The following is a 27,098-nucleotide window of genomic DNA, read 5'->3' on the forward strand; positions in this document are numbered from 1 at the left end:
AATGAAACAAAAAACCCATGTTCCACACATAGCAACTAGCAAGGGGAAATAAATATTAAGCAACACATGGCTTTTGGCTTCTAAGTCTGCGAGGATGGAAGTTAACTACAGCCGTTTATGCACATATTTGTTTTAAGAAGCAAAGGCGTACTGGATATCTGTAGGGCTAGCACATAGTATGATGTATGCTCAATGAAAAATGTTTTCTAAACAGATCCACAAAAATTACACGACAAGATCACAGTTTAGAGGGTTCTTCTCTGCTACTGTACTTGTTATACTGCATCCTGAATGGATCCAGCAGAGACAGGTATCTGCAAGCATTCTTCCGGCTCAAGGGCTGAATCATATACTAATTTACAACATACTATAGTGTACGATGCATTAGCAACATTACTGAACAACTTGGAGCATTTTCATATGTATTGCAAAATCCCTGCGAACTTTGTATGGGGTCATTCAAGTTCAGGAATGCTCTGTGGTACTCTGGATTCAGGACGGAGCTGACCATTTGAACTACTGATCATGCTGGTTTGGGGACTTTTGAGAGGCAAGTAAGAAGTCCAAGGCGACCTCGTTGAACCGATTCGGGTCCTCCATCTGCGGCACATGCCCGGTTTCCTTGAAGATTTCCAACCTCACATTCTCTCCCAAGCACCTGAAACCATCAGAAGCACACTAGCAGTAAGCAGACAGGGGGTTATGCTGCAATTTTCAAATTTGCATTACAGTGTGGCAATTTTACTAGTATTTTACAGTATATATGGACCATGGTAAGCAATGGAGCAAAAGTAGGATCGACCATTTCAAGTCACTGTCAGTTCTTGCACTGGGATGGCTATGGATTACCTCTTGACAGCAAATGCCTTGTCCAAAGGGAATATCTGGTCGTGGTCTCCCCAGACGAGCAAAACATCCTGCCATTCATAAGATCGAACGCAAAGTTAACAGAATATTTTGTTGCGGCTCTGAAAGATACACTACTGTATTTCAGAAACAGAATACAGTGTGGCTGCGTCGAATTTGCCCTTCATTCTGTTCAGATTTTTACCTGCTCCAAGGGCGTAAGTTGGAACTCATCAGTCCCTACAGTTATGGCCTTCATCAGCTCGATCTTCTCCTCCCTCTTATCACTGAAAAGTCTCTGCGAATTGACAAGATCACTGCTCAGTACTGTACTGGCATTTATCGATCAATTATTAGGGTGGTGCAGCGGCAACAATGGACGGGCCACCTGCACGGCCTCTCTGATCAGGAAGTCCGGCAGCATGGAGGTGACCTGCCTCCGGTAGAACGAGAGCTCCATGAGCCGCCGCGCCGTGCGCGCGTCCAGCGGCATGAGCAAGTCGGCCGCGCTCGCCCACTCGCCGCCGGCGCGCTGGAGGAACGCCCGGTCGTCCTCGGCCGTCTTGAGCAGGTCCGAGTTGGATATCACCACGGGGCCGACCCTCGCGGGCCCCGCCGCGCGCGCCAGGGAGTAGGCCACGAACCCGCCGTAGCTCGTGCCGGCCACGGCGACGCGCGCCGTCGCCGGGAGACCCGGGAGCGCGTCGAGCAGCGCGGCCAGCGCGGCGGCCTGCGCCGACTCGGAGGGCGCCGGGGAGGAGGGGCAGGGGGCGGAGACGCCGAAGCAGAGCAGGTCCGGGACGACGACGTGGAAGCGGCGGGAGAAGGCGCCCACCTGGCGGCGCCACTGCCAGGTCGCCATGGGCCCGAAGCCGTGGATGAGGAGGAGCGGCGGCAGGCGCGGCTCCCCCGCCGGCGCCGGAGCCCAGTAGTGGATCGTTTGGGTCCCGCTGCCTTCGCCGGGGTCGCAGGGGAGGGTGACGGTGTGGGGGCAGAGGCCGGCGGCGTGGAAGGCGCGGCGTGAGAGGTACTCCATCACGGGGAGGAAGCTGAAGCCCATGGCGGCGCGGCGCCGAGCACGTGCACCAGTGTAGCTTGAGCGGCGAAGTGAAACGGACGAGCTGGGTGGGTGGTTATAGCCGCATCGAGCGGCGAGCACAGACACGTCAATGCAAATTCTCTCGGCTCTCGCTCACGTACGTACAGTACAAGTATGGCTTTGGCTATGGACCGACGCGCTGCCCAGAACGACGAAGGGTTCTCCAATGGGCCGACCTAAACAAACGGCGATTTCATCTGCTTTTTGTTTGTTTGGGTCGGCCGCCTGCTCGATGTTCGTTCTGTTTTTCATATGGGTCGACGTTCAACGTGTCGACCCATATGTGCAGGCATGGCCGGCTGGCCGCCGAATTTTACATTGCATTCAACACATTGTGAAATGAAAATTTAACAAGTAAAATAGTTGAGCCGTCCAAATAAATAGTATAGTTTTACGGGCCAAATAAAAATAAAAATGTTTTACATAGTTTTGCAAACGAATAAAAGAAGATACATCTATTGGTTGCCAATATGAATCCACATATGCTCAACCAAATCATTTTGCAGTTGCACGTGAGTTTCTCAATCACGCATGTCTTCATGAAACTGAGTGAATTGCTCAAATGTTGCTGCTACTCCATGCTCAGGCACAACATTCTCACCCTGAAATTGAAAGACTTGATCGTACAGACGTTCCGGGTGCTCGTCTTCTACAATCATATTGTGCATGATCACACAAGCAGTCATCACCTCCATAGTTTCTGCGTGCTCCATGTATTAGCAGGATACCGAACGATGCCCCATCGAGATTGCAAAACACCAGAGGCACGCTCAACATCCTTTCTAGCACTCTCTTGCTCTTGGGCAAATCTTTTCCTTTTCTCTCCGACAGGGTTGGGTATTGTCTTTACAATAGTGGTCCACTGAGGATAGATATCGTCACCCAAATAATACCCTTTGTCGTAATTGTGACCGTTGACAGTAAAGTTCACCGGTGGGCTGTTGCCTTCGGCAAGCCTAGCAAATACCGGCAAGCGCTGAAGCACGTTGATATCATTGTGTGATCCAGCCATGCCAAAGAAAGAGTGCCAGATCCATTCTTGAGACGCCACGGCCTCTAGTATGACAGTGCAAGCCCGGACATGTCCCTTATACTGCCCTTGCCAAGCATAAGGGTAGTTCTTCCACTCCCAGTGCATGTAGTCTATACTGCCAAGCATCCCCGGGAAGCCCCTGCTAGCATTCATCGTCAACAAACGGGTTGTATCTTCAGCCGTCGGCTCTCTCAAGTACTCAGGGCCAAACACAGCAATCACAGCCTTGCAGAACTTATACAGGGACTCTAGGCATGTAGACTCGCTCATATGGACGTACTCGTTAATGAGATCACCGGGCACTCCGAATGCAAGCATTCGGATGGCGGCAGTGCATTTCTGATAAGAGGAGAAACCAATCTTACCGACGGCATCCTCTTTGCACTCGAAGTAGTCATCATAGCTGACCACTCCCTCTCTAATACGGTTGAAAACATGCCAACTCATACGGAACCGGCGACGGAATTTGTGATGTTTGAACAACGGGTTTGTTGTATCAAAGTAGTCCTTCCAGAGAAGGAAATGCCCGCTCTCCCGGTTCGATTCAACGCCGGGAGGTGGCCCGGAATGGAGCCACGGAACAACGGCTGCTGGTTGTTGAGGTGGTGATGGACCAACACGGCAGCCAATATCTCCTCCTCGTCGTCGGACGACGAATCGTCGAAGTCGCAAATGAAATTGTGGAAAAAGAACTCGCCGGTGTAGTCCATTTTCGTACCTTGGCAAACTGTCGAACAGCTTGCGGACGTCAAAGAAGGAGACGGCCGGCGAGGGGAGACGCGGCGCCCCCAGACCAGCTAGCTGCCCTGCCGGAGTCCGACGAGTGTGCCGGTCGTATGTGACGGGGGCGGCGAGGCGTCTTCTTGGTCGCGGGTGGCTGGGTGGTGGGGGAAGCGGCGGCGGGAACCGGTTTGCTCCCCGACGGCAAAATGGCGGCGGCGGGTGACTGGGGGCAGGGGCGGCGTTGCTGGCGGATGTGGAGGCGGCGGCAGCTGGAAGAGTCGCCGGCAAAAATGGGCGGCGGCGTCGGTGACGGAGGAGGCGGGGGCGAGGGTTGCTTGTTGGCCGGGGAGAGGGGAGGCCAATGTGCCACAGACCAGCGGGCCCGGGGACAGGAGTAGGCGAGCACGCGCGCGTCCGCCGCGTGTCCGCGCCGACGCAAATCAGGCTCAAAAATTGGCCAGGAATGGGTCGTCCGCGGACGAAAAACGGACGCACGTCCGTTTAGGTCGGCGCATTGGGCCGCCCTTTCTGTCCGCGCCGACCCAAATGGACGGCCGCGGACGAAATGGGTCGCCCCATTAGAGTTGCTCTTAGCCCCTTTTATTTTACGCCAAAATTTGATCATTGATTTGAACTTATAAAATGTTAATATCCTACATAATAATGTATCGTTGGAAACCTCTTTCAAATACAAATCTATCAATATACTTTTTATAGCATATGTGCCAGATTTTTTGAGCCAAATAGACGGTCAAAATTGGACCCAAAATATAAAGGTCCTAATAAACCCGGACGAGGGAGTATCTCCGATCCATATTAACTATTACTGATTTATAATAAACTGTACTGAATCATCGATAATTAATATGGATCTACGAGAGTATTACAAGATTTTTATTTTACTTATAAAAAAGTGATTTTATCGACTTCTAATGTCCCGTTGGTACTACATATAAAAAATACATTTGACCTCCGCATGAGTAAGATATACTCCCAACACCAAAGCATACAGTATATAACGCCGGTAAAGAACAAAGCCGTACAATATCAAAGGCAATGCTACCCTCTGTCCTGTGATGCCACTTTCATTAGTTGGTGGTACTCGGCTGAAGCTGGGCTCCACGGCGCAGGAGAAAAACCCTGAATTCGTTGGCCATGTTGATCATATAGACCATATGAAGGGAGAGGAATAGCTGGATGTTTTCTAACAAATCAAATTTTATCCTGAAAATCCTAGATCAAGTCCAACCGATGCAAAAGCTTCTGGCCTTAGATAGCTCTCTGGTGTTTGGTGCTTCAGGTGTGGTCTGGTAGTTTTTTGCTGGCTCCTAGGTTTTAGTTTTTTGGTTTTGGGTCGTAGTTCGTCTGGTGATCTGCCTTTCCCCCCTGTTTTCAGCACTTGTAAGATTTTGTATCAATCGTTATCCTATCCTTTGTCTTAATGCACCATATCCAGCTCTTCGGTATGCTTCGAGAAAGAAAATGTCAAGACCCATGCTGAACAACAACATCATTTACCACATGTTTAGGGTGTACACACCATCATAAATATAGTAGTTGTTTGGTGTTTTCATTGATGAATGGTAGACCATAAATGGGATCAATGCATACACTGATAACTCGTAGATAAACTGCAGTGGGCCGCTCATTTCATTGATCCCTACCCCGAAGATGGGTTCGCAAAAGACGGTGACGACGACTTCTGGAGCATGCACATGTAATGTGCGCCAATGGTTTGCTGGACCAGTGCTCCTGTTTTAAATGGTGTGCGTAGGGGTGAGGTCAGAGCAAGTGGCCTTGATCATGATCATCAAGCTTGTAGGTGCAACGTCTTTTGTCGCCTAGACGGTGAATTTGAAAGGATCGATGTTTTACCTTGTAAGGCATTGTTGAGCTAATAAAAATGGTTGTGTGCACTACTCCCTATGTAAACAAATGTAAGACGTTTTAAATCAGTACTTTATGCCAATAAAATTTGCAGAAACAAATAATATATCAACTGCCAGTGACACGAATGAGCAACAGATTAATCGCATCAACTTCAAAGAATATATTTGGTCGAAGAAGAACCACGCAACAATACAAGTCAACTCTAAGTCTTAACGCGAATGGCATTTGCTGCCATATGAACGAACATAAACACTCCATGAGATAGACCATACAAAGGAGCTTTGCCGCAACCACCCATTTGCATCGAGATTCGTATAGTAGTTTGGTCAATTGCATGTGTTCTAGCCTTTAATCACCACTAATGGGCCCATGCGTGCAACTTTTAGCAGAGTTGCATGCTCCACACATGCCACCTCCCATTCCTTTTCAATTCATCTCCAAATTTGAATCTAGTATATCTTTTCAACTGAAAGTCCAAATCAAGATTGTTGCATATTCATGTTTGTTGCGACGAATACCTTCGACAAGACCAATTTCGAAAGCATTCTGACAACTTTTAAATTTTTACCAAGTTTCAAATATTTAAACTTGATAGTCGCAATATTAAGTTTTTACTTAGTTTCACTAACTTTCACCAAGTTTCATTTGCTTTTAGGATTAAGTGTTTGGGGCTTAGGGCTTTGGGGTTTGGATTTAGGGGCTTAGAGCTTAGGGTTTAAGTTTTGCTTTTGAAACTTGCTGAATTTATCACCGTTCCTACAACGTTGGCACAGGTGTGTCATCCCTTTTCAAGGCGTTTGCCGCAAGATGCCGACTTAGCTGCATGTGTCTTTTGGTCAAATCTTGTAATGTGTCTACTTTTTTGGCATTTATGCACTTTGTTACAAGGTATTTTGGTCTCGTTGCCTTACCTTTATTCAATAAAATGATGTTTTGTGCATCCTACGATGCAAAGGTCCGGAGGTATCCTTTTAGAAAAAAAAATACCATGCTGATTTTTCTTTGACATCCAGTTACATTAGATTTCATAGAAGCATTTTTATCCTTTATAATTCTTTGGGGAAAAAATCTTATGCTTTCTTTGTACATAATCAAATATCAAAGATGACGTGACACTCTAATCCTGCATCCAAGAATCATGCAAATCAAATAGACCCTGATTGATGTACGCATTAGTATACACAGCAACTCTGAATGCATGGGCCCAAATGGCTAAGGAATCTTATTGCAAATCAGTGGAGTAGCGGGTGGCTATGCATCTCATAGCGAGCTGCCATTGGTGCGAGCAGGATCTGCGGGCTTGTCCGCAGCCACCAAGAAGTCGAGCATGATGTTGTTGAACCGGGCCGGGTCCTCGAGCTGTGGAGTATGGCCCGTTTTCTTGATGATCTCCACTCTAGCTTTCCCATCCAATGACCTGAAACCAAAGTGCAGATCAGTGCGTGACCAATACAAACTGAAACCACCTGATCATGAAGGAAACTTAGTAAGTAAATATACCACACGCGGTAAAAAATGGTCCATGTAGTAAATGATTTACTTCCTCCGTCCGAAAATACTTGTCATCAAAATGAATAAAAAGTGATGTATCTAGAACTAAAATACGCCTAGATACATCTCCTTTTATCCATTTTGATGATAAGTATTTCCGGACGGAGGGAGTACACATTTCTACGAGTACCTCTGAATTGCGTAGGCCTTGTCTAGTGGGAACAACTGGTCGTGCTCTCCCCACACAATCAACACTTCCTGCATAGAAATGCATACAATGTGGTAAAAAGGTTAGCTGAGACAAGAGAGTTTCAGTAAATGCGTTGGTCCAGGCATTAGGTGAGCACATTGAAATAGAGAGTATACCTGAGACAATGGTGTGACTTGGAACTTGTCGGTGCCGACTGTGATCCCCTTGAAAAGATGGGTGAGCTGCTCCCTGTTGTCCATGAACAGTTTCTGACAGGAGGCAACAAGATCATCTGGTTCAGTGCTGTTCTTGTTTCTTATCTGATGTCCCCCAAGGGACGACAGTCCTACTATTGCTTACATCTATCTACCGGCTCTACTGCCATTTTAAGACCGGAAACACAGTTACACAGCTGAAATACAGGTGAAGTTGCCGTGCCGGAGCTTGGAGGATCCCATATTTTTCAGGGGGGGGGGGAAGAAAAATAAGAGCACGGGCACGGTTGCATCGGCGCTGCTGATTCAGTGCTGTAGGAGTAGATCGGAACTATAAATGCTTACGAAATCTGGCAAGGAGGATGGAAATGTTATACACATTGCTACTGATTTAATTGATTGTTGGGCGGGAGCCGGGAGGTGTCAGGTTCAGCGTTGCGCTTGGAAGTTCTGCTGTCAGTCGAAGGCTCCAACTATTTATTCGCAAAAAAAGGGGCTCCAACTATTCTTTTTTGTTTTGGATTGGAAGATTTTTAGATCAACACATGCTCATCTTCGGTAACTAGAGTTATCCTCATATGGAAAACGTTGAAATGTTGAATTATCACTCCTAAAAATCGTCTGCCAAATGCACAATGCAGACCGATGATGACTAAAGAATAATGACTTGCAGGCCGTTGGTCACCTTCTGACAAATAAAAGATGGCGGCTAACCAGAGCTCAAGTGGCATCTGTAGTTCTGTACACGCACGCACCTGGATGAAGTCCCGGAGGACGAAGTCCGGCGTCATCATGGCCGGCGGCGGGCGGTACACGGCCATCTCCATCAGCCTCCTCATGGCGGCGGGCTCGGCCGGCAGGAGCAGCTCGTGCGCGCCGCGCCACCCCTCGCCGGCCCTCTTCAGGAACGCGCGGTCGTCGGCCGCCGTCTTGAGCAGGTCGGAGCTCGCGATCACCACGGGTCCCACCCTCCGGGGCCCCGCCGCGCGCGCCAGCCAGTAGGCCACGAACCCGCCGTAGCTCGTGCCCGCCACGGCCACCCGCTTGCCCTTGAGCCCCTCCACCGAGTCCAGCAGCGCCACGAGCGCCGCGGCCTGCGTGGCCTCCGACGGCGGCGGCGCCGAGGGCGAGTCCCAGGAGCTGCCGCCGAAGCCGAGCAGGTCCGGGACGATGACGTGGAACTGGCGGGACAGCGGCCCCACCTGGCAGCGCCACTGCCAGGTGGCCCGAGGCCCGAAGCCGTGGATGAGCAGCAGTGGCGGCAGCCGCGGCTCCCCCGCCGGCGCCCAGTAGTGCACGGTGCAGGTCGAGGACCCGCCGTCGCCGCCGTCGGGGTAGGGGAGCGTGACGGAGTGGGGGCGGAGGCCGGCGGCGAGGAACTCGTGGCGGGCGAAGTAGTCGATGAGCGGCACGAGGCTGAGGCCGGCCCCCATGGCTCGAAGCTGCTAGCCGGCCGTGTCCCCTGATCGATCAAGAGTGAGAACGCCAGTGATGTATAGCGATGTGCTGGTGGAGCTCCCCTTAGCTTAAAGGCGGGCGTTCGTTCTGGTGGGAGAAACGGAGGGCTCGCAGCACCCCGGGATTGCAAGGGAAGAAGGCCGGTGGTTGGGTGGACCTTGAGTATACCACCACCCGAAAATTCGGCTATGGTGGCGCTTTCAATGGGGCCTCGGTGGCATCTCAGCGGAATCTGGACTCGCCACGCTGTGTGATGGAGGAGTATGTCCCTGTTAAACAGATGCAAGTTGAGCTAGATTAGGATTCAGACGAGAAGTGTAGCCGTCAAGGGGAGGATTCCGGCATCGTTTCTTTTGACCGGAAGGGAGCACTGCACCCACTCGGAAAAGAAGAAGAAGAAGAAGAAGAATAACGGGAGGACCGAATGAGTTGTTCGCGTGCGGTACAAAATGTGAGGTTTTGTATGGATCAAGTGGGCAGGTTGCACCAAAATAACCCCAAAATCGGCATCAAAGTATATATTGGCGTAGGCAAGAACCACCCAACGATTAAGAAGATGCGGCCTGAACTGAAGCCTTGACGCGACGTGCGCTTGCGGCCACGGGAAAGAACAGAAACAGTCTGTGAGACAGGGCGGCAGACAACCACATTGAAACAAACAGCTTTATGTAGTAGTAGTACTCTTGTTCCAGCTAGGGCATTGCTTTCTAGAAGAACTCTTGCTTGGCGTGGCGTAGACGCGCTCCTGAACAACCCTGCAAAGTTGCTGTTGCATGCAAACCCGCCCAAATTCGAGCCGAGCATCAATATTGATTTCAAAAGTGTTTATAAGATTGCATACTAGCAAGATGCCCGTGCATTGCACGGAACATTAAGATGCATTTTCTTACAAAACACCTGTTGTGATTGACCCATGCAGGAGTAATCCCATGTGTAAAAACTAATAATATCTCAGGAATTTTATCGGAAAAATGGTATCTCGAGAATCTTATCAGAAAAATGGTATCTCAAGAATTTTATCGGAAAAATGGTATCTCGAGAATTTCATCAAAAAAATGATATCTCGAGAAAGATGAGAGATAAGGTGAGGAGGAGTGGGGCGTGGTGGCGATTGGTGGTCGGACTGGATGGAGGCACGGGAATGGACGGCGCCGGCAGGCGGCAGCGGCCACCATGCTAGATTGTTTCAGAGACTTTTTTTTTTAATTGCTCAGCAATGAGGTTGTGGGAGATAACGAGGCGAGGCCTTATCTTTAAAATATGGAGAGATGGCAGGCACATCATCATCATCAACTCGGTTTTTTATAAGAGTAGATATTTATTGTGGATTGACTACGGAGTAAGCATTTACTATGTTTATGGCCAGTAAACACCCTCTACAATGTAGTAGAAACACGGTAATGCGGTAAACATACGGCGTAAAACGTGTAAACTCGCACTTGTTAACAAAAACATAACACAACACAAAGTTCAGAGCCACCATTCCATTCCACCCCATTTTGAATGGCCGGAGGCATTCAGATCACACCCTATCTCTCTCCTTTTTTTTTTAATCTTCTGAGCGGACATTTAGATCATAGTAGCTCTTTTTTACACATAACATTACATGATTATACATACCTAAAAGATTATAATGTAGTACACCATTCGGGCCTCTGGGATAGTTCGTGTATTTTCTCCAGCGAGTACCGATGCTCTGAGCAGGCTTCAGTTTCAGGTTGTGCCGAATTCTGGCTCATTCCGTTCATCTAGGAAGAACGACTTGATGAAACTGTTGACCTTGTCGGCCCCCTCCAACTGCAGCGCGTGCCCTGCGTCCTTGATTATCTCTAGCCTCGATTTCTTGCCTAGATGCCTGCGTTCACCAACAGAAAAACATAGCCATTGTCATACATCTTCTTGAAATGAAAAGCAATGTCGTCAGTATAGAGAATTCATGGAAGCTAGAGTACTGTCCTGTTTTTTTCAATACCTGTGCAGTTTGTAGCCAAGATCGACGGGGAACACCTGGTCCTTGTCTCCCCACAGAACCAGCGTTTTCTGCATAGCACAATCGAACCACGCATGTTATTTCTCAGAAAAAAACATCCAAAGGAAAGTGATGATGGATCGATGTTGCTTCGAATGTGCGGCTGGCTGACCTGAGTGAGAGCCGGGAGGGGATCGATGCCGGCTCCGCTCCTGAGTAGTTCTCGCAGCAGCTCCGTTCTCTCCTTTCTCTGGTCCACGAACATCAGCTGCAGCAAACACAGGGCATAGACTTCAGAAATGGTGTAAAGTTCGCCAAATTAATATGTGTTCCTTTTTTTTGCGGGGACATGATGCTCTGTTATTAGTTATCTCTTTCTACATTTCCATGCAAAGTTGGAGCCTGTACTGAAAATTACGAGCATGCTTTAAGAGAACTAAACTAAGAACATTTCTGAAGTCTGCTCGCCGACTTGTTTACGAGCACATATCTTATACAGGGGCAACCAAATAGGCCAAAAATCTGATGTCGCAGGGTAATTAAGAGGAGAGAGAGGAGTTTGATGACCCTAGAAAGAAACGATGCTAAGGCCAGGCAAAAACATAATTTACAGTCTATTGCTAATTAAATGAAGGTAGCCCCATGCAAAATTATTGGCATATGACTTGATCGGACAGTGGCCAATGGAAAATGATGTTAGCATCCCAAGCTAGCGCCAGATGACTGAATTTGAGCGCTTGGGCCAGGCAAACAACCATGCCTAGTGCTCCAGCCAGGCTAATGACCATAAAATGCTCCACGCCAGGCTTATTCAGGGCATCAACCAACCAACCTCCAGGCTAGGAAAGGTCCAGGCCACACAAATCTTTGCAGATGTCACGATTCCTTAAAAATGTACGACGTCTATATCAAAATTACGATTCCTTAAAAATGTATGACGTCTATATCAAAATTACGATTCCTTAAAAATGTTCATCAATTTTAAAAGATCACGATTCAAAAAGATTAATTGCCAAAAATGTTAAGGAATCTTAAAAAAAATCAAGAAATAAAAAATGTCATGAAGCTCAAAAGGTATTCGTGTATTTTAAATTTTTCATGAATTTTTGAAAAAAATAATGAGCAATAAAATGTTCAACATATATTTGAAAATTGTTCCATATGTGTTAAAAAGTTCAACATATAATAGAAAATCATGAATAAATTATTATACTTCGAGAAAATGATTGTAAAACACTAAACTGGCTTCCCAAAACCATGCATGATGCCTTTTTTTAGTGGTAAACCTTCTTTATTAATCAAGTACGAGGTTTACAAACAATTGGGTCATGGGGTACTCACAACCACAAGTGGCGACCCGCCTCTAAAGAACTAGAAAACTTAACTAAATTGTGAGCCTCTTTGTTCATATCTCTACTTTCGAAAATAAAATTACAACTAGTGAAATCCAGAGCCCCTCCAACAATTTCTCTGATAATTGTGCCATTAACTAGAATACGTGGAAGAGAGATCCCAGTTTTGGGAACCTTTCATAAGGTTCCTGACCGGTTTTGGGACCCTTCTAGAAGGTTTCGGTACAGTTTTTCTTTTTTTGCTCTCCCCCCTTCAAAAATTATTCAGAATTCTAAAATTCATCTAGATTTTAGAAATATCTCGTTTTTTCAAATAATGTTCGGAATTCCAAAAGATGTTTGTGTTTTTTCAAAAACTGTTCGAGTTTTGGAAAAATGTTCAGAATTTCATGATTTTTCGAATTTGTGCACAAAAAAGTTCATGTTTTCAAAAAAATTGGAGTTTAAAAAAATGTTCCCGTTGCCACGGATGCAAATACTGTTCACCTTATAAAAATTTATTCAGAATTTCAAAAAATGTTCGTGTTTTCAAAAAATATTTGAGATTCCCAAAAAATGTTTTTGTTTTTAAAAAAAATTATTACGATTTTGAAAATGTTCGTGTTAAAAAATATCCACTTTTAGAAAAATTGCATTTGAATAAAATAATGTTTAAATTTGTTGTTGTTTATAGTTTTTATACCCCACTATGCCCACTTGGATAGTGAAGCTCATACTACAGTTCTAGTGTCGATCTTTCACCAGCCTGAAGTCCCCGGTTTGATCCCTCACACGCCCACGTTTTTTTTAAAAAAAATTGCACTGTTTGCAAGGTGTTGGGCCGGCCCAGTCTGGGAGCCTCTGGAATTTGACGTACAGCACCGGCGCATGCAGACCACGCGCCGCAGTTATATGCAGTGGCGGAGGCAGGGGGTGGCGAGCCAGGGCCCGAGCCCTCCCCAAACTTAGCTATTCCTTTGTATTTGGAGTATGAACAGTAACAAATCCTCCTATATTGGGCCCTCCTCAACATCATGAATTAAGGATTCCTGGCTCGTTATATGATAACACTTCACTGACGTGTGTACCAACTTGGCTACTCCAGCACAAGGTGCAGCCATGATATCCATCTCCGGGAAATGCCGTGCCTTTAGAACTCTAGCACATAGCGATTTCGGGACCGTGATGATCCGCCGGACTTGTTTAACAAGGAGAGCTTGATTAAATAGCTTGAATCTCGGGGGTTGTTTGGCAATCCACCAGCTCCCTGAAATTCAAGAATTTGGAGAGTATCTGCTCACTCGTTGTGCAGTCTAATCAAGTTCGGGATGCATTATTGGTGGGACTGTCAGCCACGCCCGGCGACCGACCCACATAGATGGGGCAGGCATTTTCCTAGCACAGATTTGATCTGCGGCGGTGGACGGTAGCGCTGTCCGCTAGCGTTTTGGATTTGGACGGATCGATCAGCCCCAACGGTGGTGACACTGGCACGTGGGCCACGACCTCACTTACGGACCCAGCCGGGTGAGAGTGAGTGTGAGACCCAACAAGGAAACCGACGAGGTCGACACGTCCGTCCAGATCTACGTACTACTGTACTGTACTACAGCTGCTGCTCTTCCCAGCGTACTGATTGACTAGTTACTTACTTACTGTTTACAATCCGCAGGCCTAACTTGAGCTCCGTCTACGTCTTGGCAGTTGGCGCACGTCATCAGCGGCAGCAACAGAGGTGGTGCCTGCTACTGCTACTACCTGGTCTAGCACTTGCGTGTACGGCTGAAACGTGCACGCACGCACGCGCTCCACACGCTAATGCATGCTTGCAAGCTGCAAATGATGTTGCCTGCCTGCTGCGTGCGCCATGCATGGATCGGCCGGACGCCGAGCGCTGTGCTGGCGTGGCCATCCTAGGCAAAACCAAGCAAGCAAGCGCGTGATTTATAACACTACTCCAATTAGCTACTGGCATCGTTGGAGACAAGTTAGTTAACCGTCGCGGTAAGTTTGTGACACGTCTGACGTCGCCTCTCGAAAGAGAAAAAGGGTTTGTGACACGTCCAGGAAAAGACAACATAGAGATACAGTAACTTCTATATACTCTGGAGTATCAAGGTAAAAAAAATTTAGACAAACACGTAGTATGTGCGTACTGACCTGGATGAAATCGTGGAGCACGAAGTCCGGCAGCCAGGGCGGGGGGCGGTGCATGGACCGGTGCACGAGCCGGCGCAGCCCGGCGGCGCTGTCGGGCAGCAGCGCCTCCTCCACGGCCATCTCCTCCCGCGCCGCCAGCTCGCCCATCTCCTGCACCGTGGCCGCCACGCCGCTGGTCATGATGACGACCCTGGCCACGCTCTCCCGGGCCTCCACGGCCGCCATCCGGTACGCCACGAACCCCCCGTAGCTGATCCCGGCCACGTCGTACCGGCCTACGCCGAGGAGCCGCATCGCGTCCGCGGCGCAGCGGGCCTGGAAGGCCACGGACCGGAGCGGCGAGGCGGAGCGGGAGTGCGAGCCGAAGAAGACCAGGTCCGGCACGTAGAGGTGGAAGCTGCGGGAGAGCGCGGCCAGGTTGCGCGCCCACGTCCACTTGGCGTCGCCGCCGAAGCCGTGGAGGAGCAGCAGCGGCGGCTTGCCGGACGGCGAGGCCGGGCACCAGACGCGGAGCGTGGTGGCGTGCGGGCCGGGGAGGCGGAGGGTGACGGGCCGGATGCGGAGGCGCGCGAGGAGGTGGAGCGTGAGCGCGGCGTCGCGGAAGGCGGCGAGCCGGAGGCGGAGCAGCAGCCGGAGGAGGAGCAGCGAGAGGGAGAACAGCGCGAAGAGGGACGAGGCGGCCGCCGGGTGCTGCTTCGTGGCGGCGAGCGCGGCGGCGCCGGCCGCCGATCCGGCGCGAGCTTGCATGACGACGCGGGAGCGGGCTGGCCGGATGGGCGGGCTGTAGCGCGCAGCTTCTTTCTCGGCGCGGCCCCGATGGATCCGGAGGAGTCGCGACGTGTCTCGCGTGTGCACTGTTTATATGTGCGGCTCTTGCTCTTTCCGGTTGTATTACTAGTAGGAGTACTACTGCTGGTGCTCAGCTCGAGTCGGATACGGGTTCAAAATCAGGCAGCGCGGCGTGACCCGTGGTATAGCAAGAAACTCAAAGCTGCCAGAGCTTTAGCTCTAAGGAACGGTCGAATTGACCCTTTTCCAGCGATACTGGCCCGACCCAGCGCAAGGACGGCACACGGATGCAGGCGTCTGTACGCGCAGAGAAGAGCCAAAGACGTCGCGTTGTCCCTTAAAGTCGCACCATAAATCTCCTCACCGCTCATTCTCCCCTCTCTCCCCACTATGACTCCCTCACCGCCCACTCTCCCCTCTTGGCGGTGAGTGAGCATCCATGACAGTCCCCGCGTGGCAAGTAAGGATGATGTTCAGAGCTGGGAGGCTGGAACTTCTCAAAACCAACCTCGCATCAATGCCAATCCACGCTATGATGGCAATAGATCTTTCAGTCAAAACAATCAAAGCAGCCAATAAGATTTGTAGAGGCTTCCTATGGAAGGGGCGACGAAATGTCCACGGAGGACACTGCTTGGTGGCGTAGAGGCTTCCTATGGAAGGGGCTAACAAATTTTTCAATATGCAAGCATGCTATCTTAGCATGCCAACATGAGAAAAGACTCACCTTAATATGCAAACTATGCATAGTAAAAACCCGACTCAACATGCAGAAATGCATGATAGTTTCCACTCCATTATGCTATTTATAATTAATAAATATTTTGCAACTATACAATAATCAAAAAACAATAAATCATATATATTTTAGTTTAGTTCTCATATTAATACTCTAACATTCATGTTCCATACAACCAAATCCTATTAAAATATGTTGCGATACATTCCCTCAAAAATGTGTGGGGTATCATCTACTTCCTTCGTCCAAAATTAGTTAACGCTCATTACATCCGTTTGAGCGCCAACCAATTCCGGACAGAGGGAGTAGTTTTCTATAGTGCTTATGGAATTTGATGTGTGTGTAAGATCTATACCTTTATTTTGTTGAGCAATACACTTTGAGAATTAATTCACGGGCCTAGCTTAGTGAGTTGGCCCATAAATTGCTTGAACTAGATGATGCCTCGCATGTTGTTGTGAATTTTTTTGTAATATATTCCAATGAGATTTGGTTGTATAAAAGATGAACAAAAGTATACTATGAGAACAAAAGTAAAAATACATATGATATATTGTGTTTTATAATTATATAGTTCCAAAATATTTATTAAATATAAAAAGCATAATATAATAGAAATTCTCGTGCATGTTTGCATGTAAAGGTGTATTTTTATCTATGCATGGTTGAATGTTGAGCTAGGCTTTTTCTATGCATGTTGCATAATCCCGATATTCTCCTTAAGCAGGATTTTTATGTATTAACCTTAGACCTTGTTTAAATTACGGAACTTATACATAGATATAAAGGTAGGGTCACATGTGTGCGTTTAGGGGTGAATGTGTGTGCGTGTGTACCATGTTTCTAAAAGAATTAAACCAAGCTTGTTTTTCTTTTGAAAAAAGAAGAAGGATTACACCGGCCTCGGGATAATTATGATGCACACGGTCATTTATTGAAAAAACTCAAGTATCACAATGTAGTACTGGAGTACAAAGCGAAAATAAAAAAACAACCACACTTTGTAGAAATGGGGATATATGCCTATACGCATAGCCTCTACTATTGGACTGCTATCATAACTGGTTGTATGTATCTCGTGCTACTTGCACCCATAGACCATAAGCTCCCATTTTGCATGGTGAATTAAGGACCACATATGGATCCATAATGTAGCTCGGTATATAGATTACAAAAAATTATGGACCTTTGTTCAGTTAAAAACACAACCATTCCTACAATTTCATATAGCCCAAAGCAAGACACCCACACCCACATAGATTCATGCCTTAATTTTAGACTCAACCCAACCCAACCAATTACCAAACATATTTGACATACTCATAGATGGAGGCAAATTATAAGCCACATGAATTGCACGCCATAATAACTTGGCGAGAGGGCAAGCAAGAAACAAAGGATGAATTGTTTCCTTCTGATCACAACAACAACATTGTTTGCTATTGCCAACTACGTTTTGCTATATCCTTAGTAAGAATGACACCTTTGTGCACACGCACATGCATACGCATACGCAGATGCAATTTTTAATATTTAATGTCACTTTTGTCTTCCAAATATGATATGAACAAAACAAGCCCAATATTAATCATGTCCGTGTACATCATCATACATGCCCAGTATTAATCAAACTTGGGATAATTAATGGATTTGTCTATTTCTATGTCGAACAAAACTGTCATGGATATCAGAATGATGAAAAGATAAAATCACATAGATCATGACGTATCTTATTCGCCAAAAGTAACCATGTAAAAAAATTACAAGTGCCAAAACCCTAAACACGAATCAGAATGCCCAAGTACGGCCTTATTCGTAAGTTGTCATTGTACTCCTTTCGCCAGGATTTATTAGGCACCTTTGTATTTTGAATCAAACTTTGCTATAAACTTGATTTGCGAAATATAAGTGACATGTCATAAAAATTATATTGTTAAATTAATTTTCAAACGAAGTTTCTAATGGCACCCCACTAGTTTTGTTACATGTAACTCATATTTCGTTATGCAAATGTATGGTCAAACTTCAAAACATTAGGGGGGCTAATAAACCCGGACACAAGGAGTAGAGCTTGAAACCTTGAGGATACCATTCGACGCTTTTTAATTCAAATAGATGAACCGACTTTTCAGAATCAACATTATTTTTCTAAATTTCAGTCATTTGATTGAAGTAAGTAGTGTCCGTGGGTATCCTGCCTAGAGATTTCAAATTTGCATAACTAGTATAGATCGAATTCAGCATAAATTGATCATACCATCACGAGAACCATAAATATATACCTATTCGAGAAAAAAACATAAATATATACTTTTTTTAACCTTGCAAACACTTATAGAAAAACGGAACGAGGAATGTATGCTGTCCAGTGTCCACCCAATGTCACTCAGGGAACAGGAGTCAGGAGCGTACGCTCCAGCACGAATCGTAAAGCAACGGCGTCTTCACGGTCCAGGTCCAGCCTCCAGACGGAGTAGCCCGCTCCTCCATTTTGGGTTAGAAACATCTAAGGGCATCTCCAGCCGCGCCCCTAGGAAGGCCTCCCCAGACGTTTTTTTTGCGCCGGCGCCGAAAAATCGGCCCAGTCGCGTCCCAGGAGCCCGATTTTCGCCGGCTTAGGCCGAAAACAGCGCCGGCAGATCCAGACCGAACCCGGCGCGCTGGGGGGCGCCCGGGGGCGCCGGGGCAAACTGTTTTGGCGCGAAACAGCCGCGGGCCCGCCGCGTCAGCGACTCTACCCTCTTCTCACCCCTTCGTTGTCCTCATCGCCTCGTTTCCCGCGGCGAATCAATGCCAAAGCTGCCGCGCCGGTCAGCCTGCGCCATTGAAGCCTCACGGGCGGCGCAGTGAAGACCGGATGATGCGCGTCCCTCGCCCTCCCTCGCCCGCCACGCGTACTCACGGCGGCTCGCGCACGGGCGGCGCCTCGGCCTATATAAGACGCGCCCCAGCACACTCGGCGACTCGTACTCTCTCGCCGTCGTCGTTCCTCTCTCTCCTCTCTCTCTCCGTCGTCGTTCCTCCCTCTCCTCTCTCTCGCCGTCTCCAGCATCCATGGCCGAGCGCTTCCCAGGTGACGGCGCGGCGGCGAACGGCTTCGGCCGCCGCCATCTTCACGAGAGCGAGGCTCGCCTCCTTTTCGAGGCCGAGTACCCGGTCCCGCCGGACATGCGGGTACTCGGGGCGTGGAGGATCAGCGTCGGCGGCGTGCCGGTGCCCCCGATACCCACCGGCGCGGCGCGGCGTGCGAAGATCGCACGCATCCGCTCGTCCCTGCCGCGTGCGGGGAGGGAGGGGCCACGGTACGTCCCCGACAGCCCGCTCTGGGAGCCCTACTTCCGCCGTCGTCATGCCAAGCAGTTCGAGGCCACCAACGGCATCGAGCCCTCCGGCAGGCTCAACACCGTCGGCCGGCGTCGGTGGTGGGGCGTGCCCGGGCGCACGTTGGAGGCCGTCCTCGAGTACATCGAGGGCGGCAACACGCCGCGTGTAACGCCCCGAGACTGATGTGCCAGTTGTCGTCCAGTTATTCGCCGTCGTTGCCATGTCATTTGCTTGCGTATTGCATCTTATCATGTCATCATGTGCATTGCATCATCATGTTTTCAAAACTTGCATTCGTCTCGGTCTCCTCGTTTCGTCCGTTGTCCGTTCTGAGCCCAGACACACTTGCACGCGCCCGCGACATGTCCGGTTTATTATTTTATAAGTAGCCGGAAAATGTTCTCGGAATGGGATGAGAGTTGACGTGTGGTCTTATTATAGTGTAGATAGACCGCCTGTCAAGTTTCATCGCATTTAGAGTTCATTTGATAGCCCAACCGTTAAACTATAGCGACATTATAGTCGATCTAACGTCGGACGTTTTCGGTCTCCGGAAACAGATGCCGGGCCCTCTCTCTCTTCTCCCCCTCGCAGTCTCGCCACAGCCCACCTAGTCCATCCTCCTTCCCCTCTTCGCTTCCGGAGTTGTCCGATGCGACCGCACGGTCCGAAACCCTCTCTGCATAGTGCATCGAACCCCTCACGTGCGCGCCCGAAATTGTCCCGGACCCAACCCGGGTAGTTGTCACCGTTGGATCCGGATCATCCCCAAACGTCTACAAAACGTCACCGTTTTCTTATTTGGGCTTCCTAGCTATTTTATTCGCGATCGTCCGATTACGATCGGAGGGACGAGGTAGTCCCTAACCTAATCTGTGATGTATTTATACTCCACTCCTAGTCTTTTTGGACAAACCCTAAAATCTAGGAGATGTGTCCCGTCGCCCGCCGCCGCTTTCCAAATCCACATCGGGATCTCCTCCCGCAGCAACCGCACCTCCACCTCGTTCTCAGCGCCGGTCCAACCAGCGCTCGCCCTACCACCATCGGCTCCATCCAGCCGCCGCTCCAGCAGGACCCCGCGCCCCCGCTCCATCCCTCCTTTCTCCCTGTTCATCTCGTTGCTCCCTCCCTTCTCAAATCTCTCTCTTTTCTCTCTTTCTACAGGAACGCAAGGAGGCCATGGAAGCCGTCCTTCCGTACCTCGTCTCCGGCCCTTGCCCGCCAGAGCCGTGCCTCCCTGGACCCGTGGCTGTGGAGTCGGTTAACAGTCTCGCCGCGCCCGCCTTGCCTCGCTCATCATCGTCGCCGGAAACTCCAAGCCGCCTCCCTGTTCGAACCCTTCGTCGTGGATCGATTCCATGGCGCATGTCGAACGCCGGAGCAGCCCGCCCTCAGACCGTCCTTGCTCCTCCCCGTCTCCCCCGCAGCTTCCTCTCCTTCCTTCTCTCTCTCACGATCTCTCTCTCTCATGGCGTTCACAGGTAGCACCATCTCCTCCCGGCACCAAGCCGTAGCGTCGCCGCCCATGGAGCTCCACCACCCACCGGATCCGGTGCCCCAAGGCATGATCCGTCCGTTCCAGCCGCCGCCGGACCGGCAAGTCCCTGCGCCTCTTCCGCCGGAGCAGCCCGTCCTGCAGTCCCCTGCCTCCATCGTGCCCTGCTTCTGCTCCTCCCGCTCGTCTCTGTGCGCGAGGAGAACGAGCGAGGCAACCGCTCGCGTTGACCGCATCTCCCTCTTCGCTAGGCCAAGTGCCAGGCCTCCTCTATTTTTTTTTGAACGGGCCAAGCCCATGGTAAGCCAGATCCAGCGCCCCGCCTTGCACTAATGGGCCAGCCAGTTTTGGCCCAGATCATTTTTTCCCCTTAGCTGCGATTTTATCAATTTCCAGGGAATTGTACTTTTGCAGATCAGCCCCTAAACTTCATGCATTTCATTACTCACTAACCATGCATCACATGGAAAAACTTTGTATATGAAATATGCTTAGAATTTTGTCTAGTTTCATAATATGCAACTTTCACCCATGTTTAAAATGCTTAAAATGTTGTTTGACTAAATTTTGCTCCTATGCCATGTTAAAAAATGATTTAATTCATAACTAAATAACCGTAACTCGGAATTTAATAATCTTTATATGTAAATGGGGTAGAAAAATGCCTAGTTTAACATGGTGGCTTTACTTTGCATGTTTAATAACTCTAAAATTGTGTTTAGGGCAGATCAGTACCAAACCAATATATGCATATGGGGATTTACCGGAATTGTTGTTCGTTGCTTCCGGCCTCATTTAAACTTGACTAGATAGGTAGTTTTACTTTGCTTCACCCTTGCCATGTTAAGAACATTTAATATTGTTGGGGTACATAAATGAGAGAGAACTAAATAATTGATGTGGTGTTTTCGTCAATATGCAACTCGTTGCATAATGAGCTCCACTTAATTTGTAGGATTGCTTGTGCACTTTGCCATGCCATGCCTCATTAAACCGGACATGCATCATACTTGTTGTGCATCATGCCATGATTTTGTGTTGGTTGTTTACTATGTTGTTTGCTTCTTTCCGGTGTTGCTTATTCGGGTTGGTTCCGGTAACGTCGCGTTTGTGAGGACCCGTTCGTCTATGTCCGTTTTTCTTCTTCATGGACTCATTCTTCTTCCTTGCGGGATCTCAGGCAAGATGATCATACCCTCGAAATCACTTCTATCTTTGCTTGCTAGTTGCTCGCTCTTTTGCTATGCCTATGCTGCGATACCTACCGCTTGCTTATCATGCCTCCCATATTGTTGAACCAAGCCTCTACCCCACCTTGTCCTAGCAAACCATTGTTTGGCTATGTTACTGCTTTGCTCAACCCCTCTTATAGCGTTGTTAGTTGCAGGTGAAGATTGAAGCTTGTTCCATGTTTGGAACATGGATATTCTTGTTGGGATATCACAATATCTCTTATTTAATTAATGCATTTATATACTTGGTAAAGGGTGGAAGGCTCGGCCTTATGCCTGGTGTTTTGTTCCACTCTTGCCGCCCTAGTTTCCGTCATATCGGTGTTATGTTCCCGGATTTTGCGTTCCTTACGCGGTTGGGTAATAATGGGAACCCCTTGACAGTTCACCTTGAATAAAACTCTTCCAGCAATGCCCAACATTGGTTTTACCATTTGCCACCTAGCCTTTTCTTTCCCTTGGGTTCTGCAGACTCAAGGGTCATCTTTATTTTAACCCCCCCGGGCCAGTGCTCCTCTGAGTGTTGGTCCAAACTAGAGTCCTGTGCAGCGCCCCCTCGGGGAAACTCGAGGTTTAGTTTTAGTTGTATGGAGCGCTCATCTGAGTGTGCCCTGAGAACGAGATATGTGCAGCTCCTATCGGGATTTGTCGGCACATTCAGGCGGTGTTGCTGGATTTGTTTTAACTTGTCGAAGTTGTCTTGTAGAACCGGCATACCGAGTCTGATCGGAATGTCTCGAGAGAAGGTATATCCTTCGTTGACCATGAGAGCTTGTCATGGGCTAAGTTGGGACTCCCTTGCAGGGATTTGAACTCTCGAAAGCCGTGCCCGCGGTTATGGGCAGATGGGAATTTGTTAATGTCCGGTTGTAGAAAACCTGAAGTTTATCTTAATTAAAATACATCAACCGCGTGTGTAACCGTGATGGTCTCTTTCCGGCGGAGTCCGGGAAGTGAACACGGTGTTGGAGTTATGCTTGACGTAGGTTGTTCTAGGATCACTTCTTGATCATAGTTTCTCGATCGTGCTTTGCCTTCTCTTCTCGCTCTCATTTGCGTATGTTAGCCACCATACATGCTAGTCGCTTGCTGCAGCTCCACCTCATACCTTTTACCTTACCCATAAGCTTAAATAGTCTTGATCGTGAGGGTGCGAGATTGCTGAGTCCCCGTGGCTCACAGATACTTCCAAACCAGCTTGCAGGTGCCGATGAGTCCGTGCAGATGACGCAACCAAGCTCAGGAGGAGCTCGATGAAGATCTTGTCCTTTGTGTTGTTTCGTTCTAGTTGATCAGTAGTGGAGCCCAGTTGGGGTCGATCGGGGACCTTGTCGCATCTGGGGTAGTCTTCTTTTATTTTGGGTTTCGTAGTCGGACCTTGATTGTATTTGGATGTTGTAATGCTTTATTCTTGTAATTATGTGAAGTGGCGATTGTAAGCCAACTATGTATCTCTTTCCCTTATGTATTACATGGGTTGTGTGAAGATTACCTTACTTGCGACATTGCTTTCAATGCGGTTATGCCTCTAAGTCGTGCTTCGACACGTAGGAGATATAGCCGCATCGAGGGCGTTACAAGTTGGTATCAGAGCCTTCCCCGACCTTAGGAGCCCCCACTGCTTGATCGTTATTAGCAGCCGTTGTTGAGTCTAGAAAAATGTTTTGAGTCTTTTAGGAATTATATATCGGAGAGTTTAGGAATTCTTTTTACTCCCCAGTCCCTTCATCGCTCTGGTAAGGCATCCTGACGTAGAGTTTTGACTCTTCTCTTCTCAAATTTCACTAAAAAAATTTTAGGATCACGCGGGTATCTTAGAATCGTTCCGATGGTTTTGTGACGAGAACATTGTTCTTGGTGCCTCCTGATATTTTGGGGTTGTGGCAGTGTCCCGGGGAGTTGAGCTCCGAGGTGTTGTCGTCAAAATTTTATCGTTACAGTTCTGGAATACCTGAGTTTAGTTTCGCCGACATCGAAAATCTCTTTTATGCAGTTGTTGGTGAGATAACCTCGACGCCACCCAGTACTGGGGCGGGAGTTCAGGAGTATTGCCATAACTTGTATAACGGATGCTTTTCGAAGGTTGGGGTAGATGATTTCCGAAGGTTTCTTGGTTATGTGTTGAAGGATGGATACAGCTGGATGTAGGATTTGCTAGTTTTGGGTGAGATATTATGCTTCCCCTGTATCCCCAACACCTGATTGCATAACCGGAAAATTTCGGGAGTTTCATAGGTGGGAATTCAAGTAGCTCGTAGGATATCTTTCCGACATATGTATGATATGAAATTGGGGTTCGACGTCTAGTGGTCCGCCTATTCACGGTTGGTTTTACAGTGGTCCCGTTGTGTCTTAAAGAGTCCTTGGCTATGCCGACTCGGGGACGCTTCGTATGTCATGTGCACTGCCTTGTACATGATGGTGATGTACGATCGAGCCCGTGTAGGCCCCACCACGAAAACTTCGGACGAAATCTCTATCATATGTTTGTTCCGGCTTATTCTGCAAGCCAATCCTTTGTTTTGTTTTGAGTTGTGGTATTCGAGTTGCTTCGAAGTCAAATGTTGATTCCATACCTTTCCTAAACGGTGTTCTCATACTCCGATGTGAACACTAATCCTTCATGATAATCGAGATTGCCATGTCAATCCTTTTTCAACCGGCGTGTTTCTCTTCAAGTGGATCCAATCATCTTCAACATTCGCAAGATCAATTATCAGTTCTTCTCAATGTTGTTTGTTTCATTCATCTCCAAGTTGCCTTTGTTTTTCCCGCCCTCCCTCCCTTGTTTTTCTTCAAGGACTCAGATTTCTTTATCAAGTATCCATTTTATTCATGTGAAGTCTCTCCATTCCTTTCCATTAACGTTCTTACCCGGTGATTCTCATGAAGATTCTAACGGGCCTCAAGTTCATCATTCTTCATTCTTTTCTTCTCCGGTGGATTTAAATCAAGCTTTGGTGTTGATCATATCCTTTTCACCGTTTCAAATGCTTTTCTCGTGCCGGTGCACCTCATAAACATTCATTTCTCGCTATTCATTTGTTCCGAAGTGCTCAAGATATCTCGAAGATTCGTGTTTTCCACTCTGCATTCGTTCAAGATCTTTCCAGGTTGTTATCTCATTCAAGTCATTTAATTCAACCAGTGCAACCTCTCTTTTAAATCATTTCAATGGTGTTTCTTTTGAGTGGGCCCTAACCCACAGGTCTTTTCCCAGGATCTTACCTGACTCTTCTTATTTTTCCGGAGTTATAATCAAATTCTTTTCAAAGTTTGACGTAAGAATGATTCAGCATCAGTCATATGTATTTCTCCAAGATCTTTCAAATTCTTTTCATCGTTGGCTCAACTTTTCCATTCTTCATTCCGGTGTGCCTCAATAATTCATGGTGGTGTTTCTCCTCGTCATTCTCAACATTTGAAGACCGAAGAAGAGTTTCTCTCATTCTTGATCCATTCTCTTCAAGATTCGTCATTCTAGCTTGTTGCCATCCTCTCATAGTTGTTTTTGGATTGTGAGAATTCTTTTCACCTATCCGGAGCAGTTCAAGAGTCTTCTCAGTTTGTTTATCCGGAGCCCATCTTCTCAGAATTATTCATTTCTCAGCTTTCAGCTCTAGTTCTCTAAATCTTACCGGTGCATCATTCAAATATTCTCTAATCAGTTCATGATCTCTTCGTTCTTTTGTATCTAAACTCTCTCATGTATCTTCGTTCATTTCTTAATTCTTACCGGTGATTCACCCCTTTATTTCGTTCATTTCCAATTCCTACGGTGGTTCGTTCAAGATTTCTCTTCCTTTGTTATTGTATCAATTCATTCATTTTTTCCAAATCCTATCGGTGGTTCGTTGAAGACCTTCTCAAGTTGGCGCCATATCTCTCTTAATCTTTTCTACGAGAATAAGTAATATGCCAAATCCGTTGATTGTCATCAATTTAATTGGTGAAGGATAAGCATAATGTAATTCTTATTTTTGTTTCATCAAGTAAATTCAATTCCTTATTCCGGAGGTTCATTGAAAAATTCTTGGTTTCTTTTGCTCATCTTTCTTTCCGGAGTTCAAAGTTTCCTCATTAGATCGTCCCGAAGCTCCATTTAATCATTCCAAGGCTTCACCTTATATTATCAACTTCTCTTTCCTCTCGTGTGATCATCCTTTTTGTTTACCGGAGTTCTTCATGGAGGCTCTACATGATGCTTCAGCAACGAATTAATTCCTTCTCGAAGTGTTCATCAAGATTCTTTTCAAAGCAGCTCAAGTTTCTTCATCTTGTAATCCGGAGTGCAAATTCTTTCTACCATATTATTGGAGGTGGTATTATGTCATTCTTGATAATTTGGAATTCATGCTTCATGATTCACATGTTGTCATGAATGAGATATTTTAAATCCATCAATCTCGTCATTGGAATTATCTTGGGTTATATTTCACCTAAAGCTTTCCCTAAGGAGTAATGCTATTAATGGTGATAATATATGATCCAAGATTTTCATTTATCCTCCCGGTGAAATAGTTTCTCGTCTCCTTGTTCTTATCAATCCAATTCTTTTTCCCGTGAGTGGCAGGTTGTCACCTCATAATTTGAGATGTACTCCATAAGACCATATCAAGCTTATTCTTTTCGTTGTCAGTGTTCTAACAACTCCGTTCGACCCTTCTCCTAAGGATGCTTTTTCAAGCTCTTTTGTGGCAGAAACTGGCATTTTCTTCTCCATTGTTTCTTTCAATTATCTATCTTCTATTTCTTTCTTCCGGAGGCATTGCGATGTTGCTCTCTTCAACCCATCTTCTTGTTCTGTCAGGATCGTGTTCTTTTCTTGGTTTATCCGTTTAACCGGAGTGTCGTGCCCCTTTTAAAGTTCTTTCTACTTATCTTTTCTTGGATCTCTTTTCATTCGGAGTGCTGCTCAAAGTTGTTCTTCCTTGTTCCTCTTTGATAACGGAGTGTTTTCAACTTCGTTTATCTCAGTTGTATTTTTTTCTTGAAATTGTTCAACCTCGCAAGGTTCTTTGGTCTCACTCGTTTGTCAAAGGAGCAACTTAGTTTTACCTCTTCTCTTTCTTTTCCGTTTTCCCTCCGGTGCCATTCTAGATCTCGGGACG

The 27,098-nt window shown here is 47.4% G+C and overlaps 3 protein-coding genes across 5 annotated transcripts; all 3 read right to left on the reverse strand.

The window, feature by feature from the left end:
• Window positions 1–184: 184 nt before the first annotated feature.
• On the reverse strand, window positions 185–2,069 carry LOC125552814 (uncharacterized). Of its 2 annotated transcripts, none has more exons than XM_048716500.2 (4): window positions 1,280–2,069; window positions 1,052–1,144; window positions 850–917; window positions 185–658 (listed from the first exon to the last, which is right to left on the reverse strand). In XM_048716500.2, exons 1-4 carry the CDS (start codon window positions 1,904–1,906, stop codon window positions 517–519), a joined length of 930 nt encoding a protein of 309 aa, XP_048572457.2. In that variant the 5' UTR covers window positions 1,907–2,069; the 3' UTR covers window positions 185–516. The 2 variants fall into 2 exon arrangements, with proteins under 2 accessions (XP_048572457.2, XP_048572456.2); XM_048716499.2 differs by having other exon boundaries at window positions 1,235–2,065.
• Window positions 2,070–6,614: 4,545 nt separating this feature from the next.
• Window positions 6,615–9,332, reverse strand: LOC125552813 (uncharacterized). Of its 2 annotated transcripts, XM_087518963.1 has the most exons (5): window positions 8,243–9,332; window positions 7,449–7,541; window positions 7,273–7,340; window positions 6,909–7,008; window positions 6,615–6,877 (listed from the first exon to the last, which is right to left on the reverse strand). In XM_087518963.1, exons 1-5 carry the CDS (start codon window positions 8,918–8,920, stop codon window positions 6,824–6,826), a joined length of 993 nt encoding a protein of 330 aa, XP_087375089.1. In that variant the 5' UTR covers window positions 8,921–9,332; the 3' UTR covers window positions 6,615–6,823. The 2 variants fall into 2 exon arrangements, with proteins under 2 accessions (XP_087375089.1, XP_048572455.2); XM_048716498.2 differs by having other exon boundaries at window positions 6,615–7,008; window positions 8,243–9,204.
• A 1,032-nt stretch (window positions 9,333–10,364) lies between these two features.
• On the reverse strand, window positions 10,365–15,435 carry LOC125552811 (uncharacterized). The gene is made up of 4 exons (XM_048716497.2): window positions 14,406–15,435; window positions 11,087–11,182; window positions 10,918–10,985; window positions 10,365–10,800 (listed from the first exon to the last, which is right to left on the reverse strand). Exons 1-4 carry the CDS (start codon window positions 15,150–15,152, stop codon window positions 10,659–10,661), a joined length of 1,053 nt encoding a protein of 350 aa, XP_048572454.1. The 5' UTR covers window positions 15,153–15,435; the 3' UTR covers window positions 10,365–10,658.
• Between the last annotated feature and the right edge of the window lie 11,663 nt (window positions 15,436–27,098).

Source organism: Triticum urartu, chromosome 4A (assembly GCF_056163025.1).
Source record: "Triticum urartu cultivar PI428250 chromosome 4A, HENAU_Tu73, whole genome shotgun sequence".
NCBI lineage: Eukaryota > Viridiplantae > Streptophyta > Magnoliopsida > Poales > Poaceae > Triticum > Triticum urartu.

Excerpts from the sequence above, each read along its gene's own strand:
- LOC125552814 (XM_048716499.2), bottom strand. The coding sequence starts at position 1,906 with ATGGGCTTCAGCTTCCTCCCCGTGATGGAGTACCTCTCACGCCGCGCC. Across the intron at positions 1,145-1,234 it reads TGATCAGAGAGGCCGTGCAG|AGACTTTTCAGTGATAAGAG; the intron begins GTGGCCCGTCCA and ends GTCAATTCGCAG. Across the intron at positions 918-1,051 it reads AACTTACGCCCTTGGAGCAG|GATGTTTTGCTCGTCTGGGG; the intron begins GTAAAAATCTGA and ends TATGAATGGCAG.
- LOC125552813 (XM_048716498.2), bottom strand. The coding sequence starts at position 8,920 with ATGGGGGCCGGCCTCAGCCTCGTGCCGCTCATCGACTACTTCGCCCGC. Across the intron at positions 7,542-8,242 it reads TCCTCCGGGACTTCATCCAG|AAACTGTTCATGGACAACAG; the intron begins GTGCGTGCGTGT and ends GCCTCCTGTCAG. Across the intron at positions 7,341-7,448 it reads AAGTCACACCATTGTCTCAG|GAAGTGTTGATTGTGTGGGG; the intron begins GTATACTCTCTA and ends ATTTCTATGCAG.
- LOC125552811 (XM_048716497.2), bottom strand. The coding sequence starts at position 15,152 with ATGCAAGCTCGCGCCGGATCGGCGGCCGGCGCCGCCGCGCTCGCCGCC. Across the intron at positions 11,183-14,405 it reads TGCTCCACGATTTCATCCAG|CTGATGTTCGTGGACCAGAG; the intron begins GTCAGTACGCAC and ends TGTTTGCTGCAG. Across the intron at positions 10,986-11,086 it reads CCCTCCCGGCTCTCACTCAG|AAAACGCTGGTTCTGTGGGG; the intron begins GTCAGCCAGCCG and ends TGTGCTATGCAG.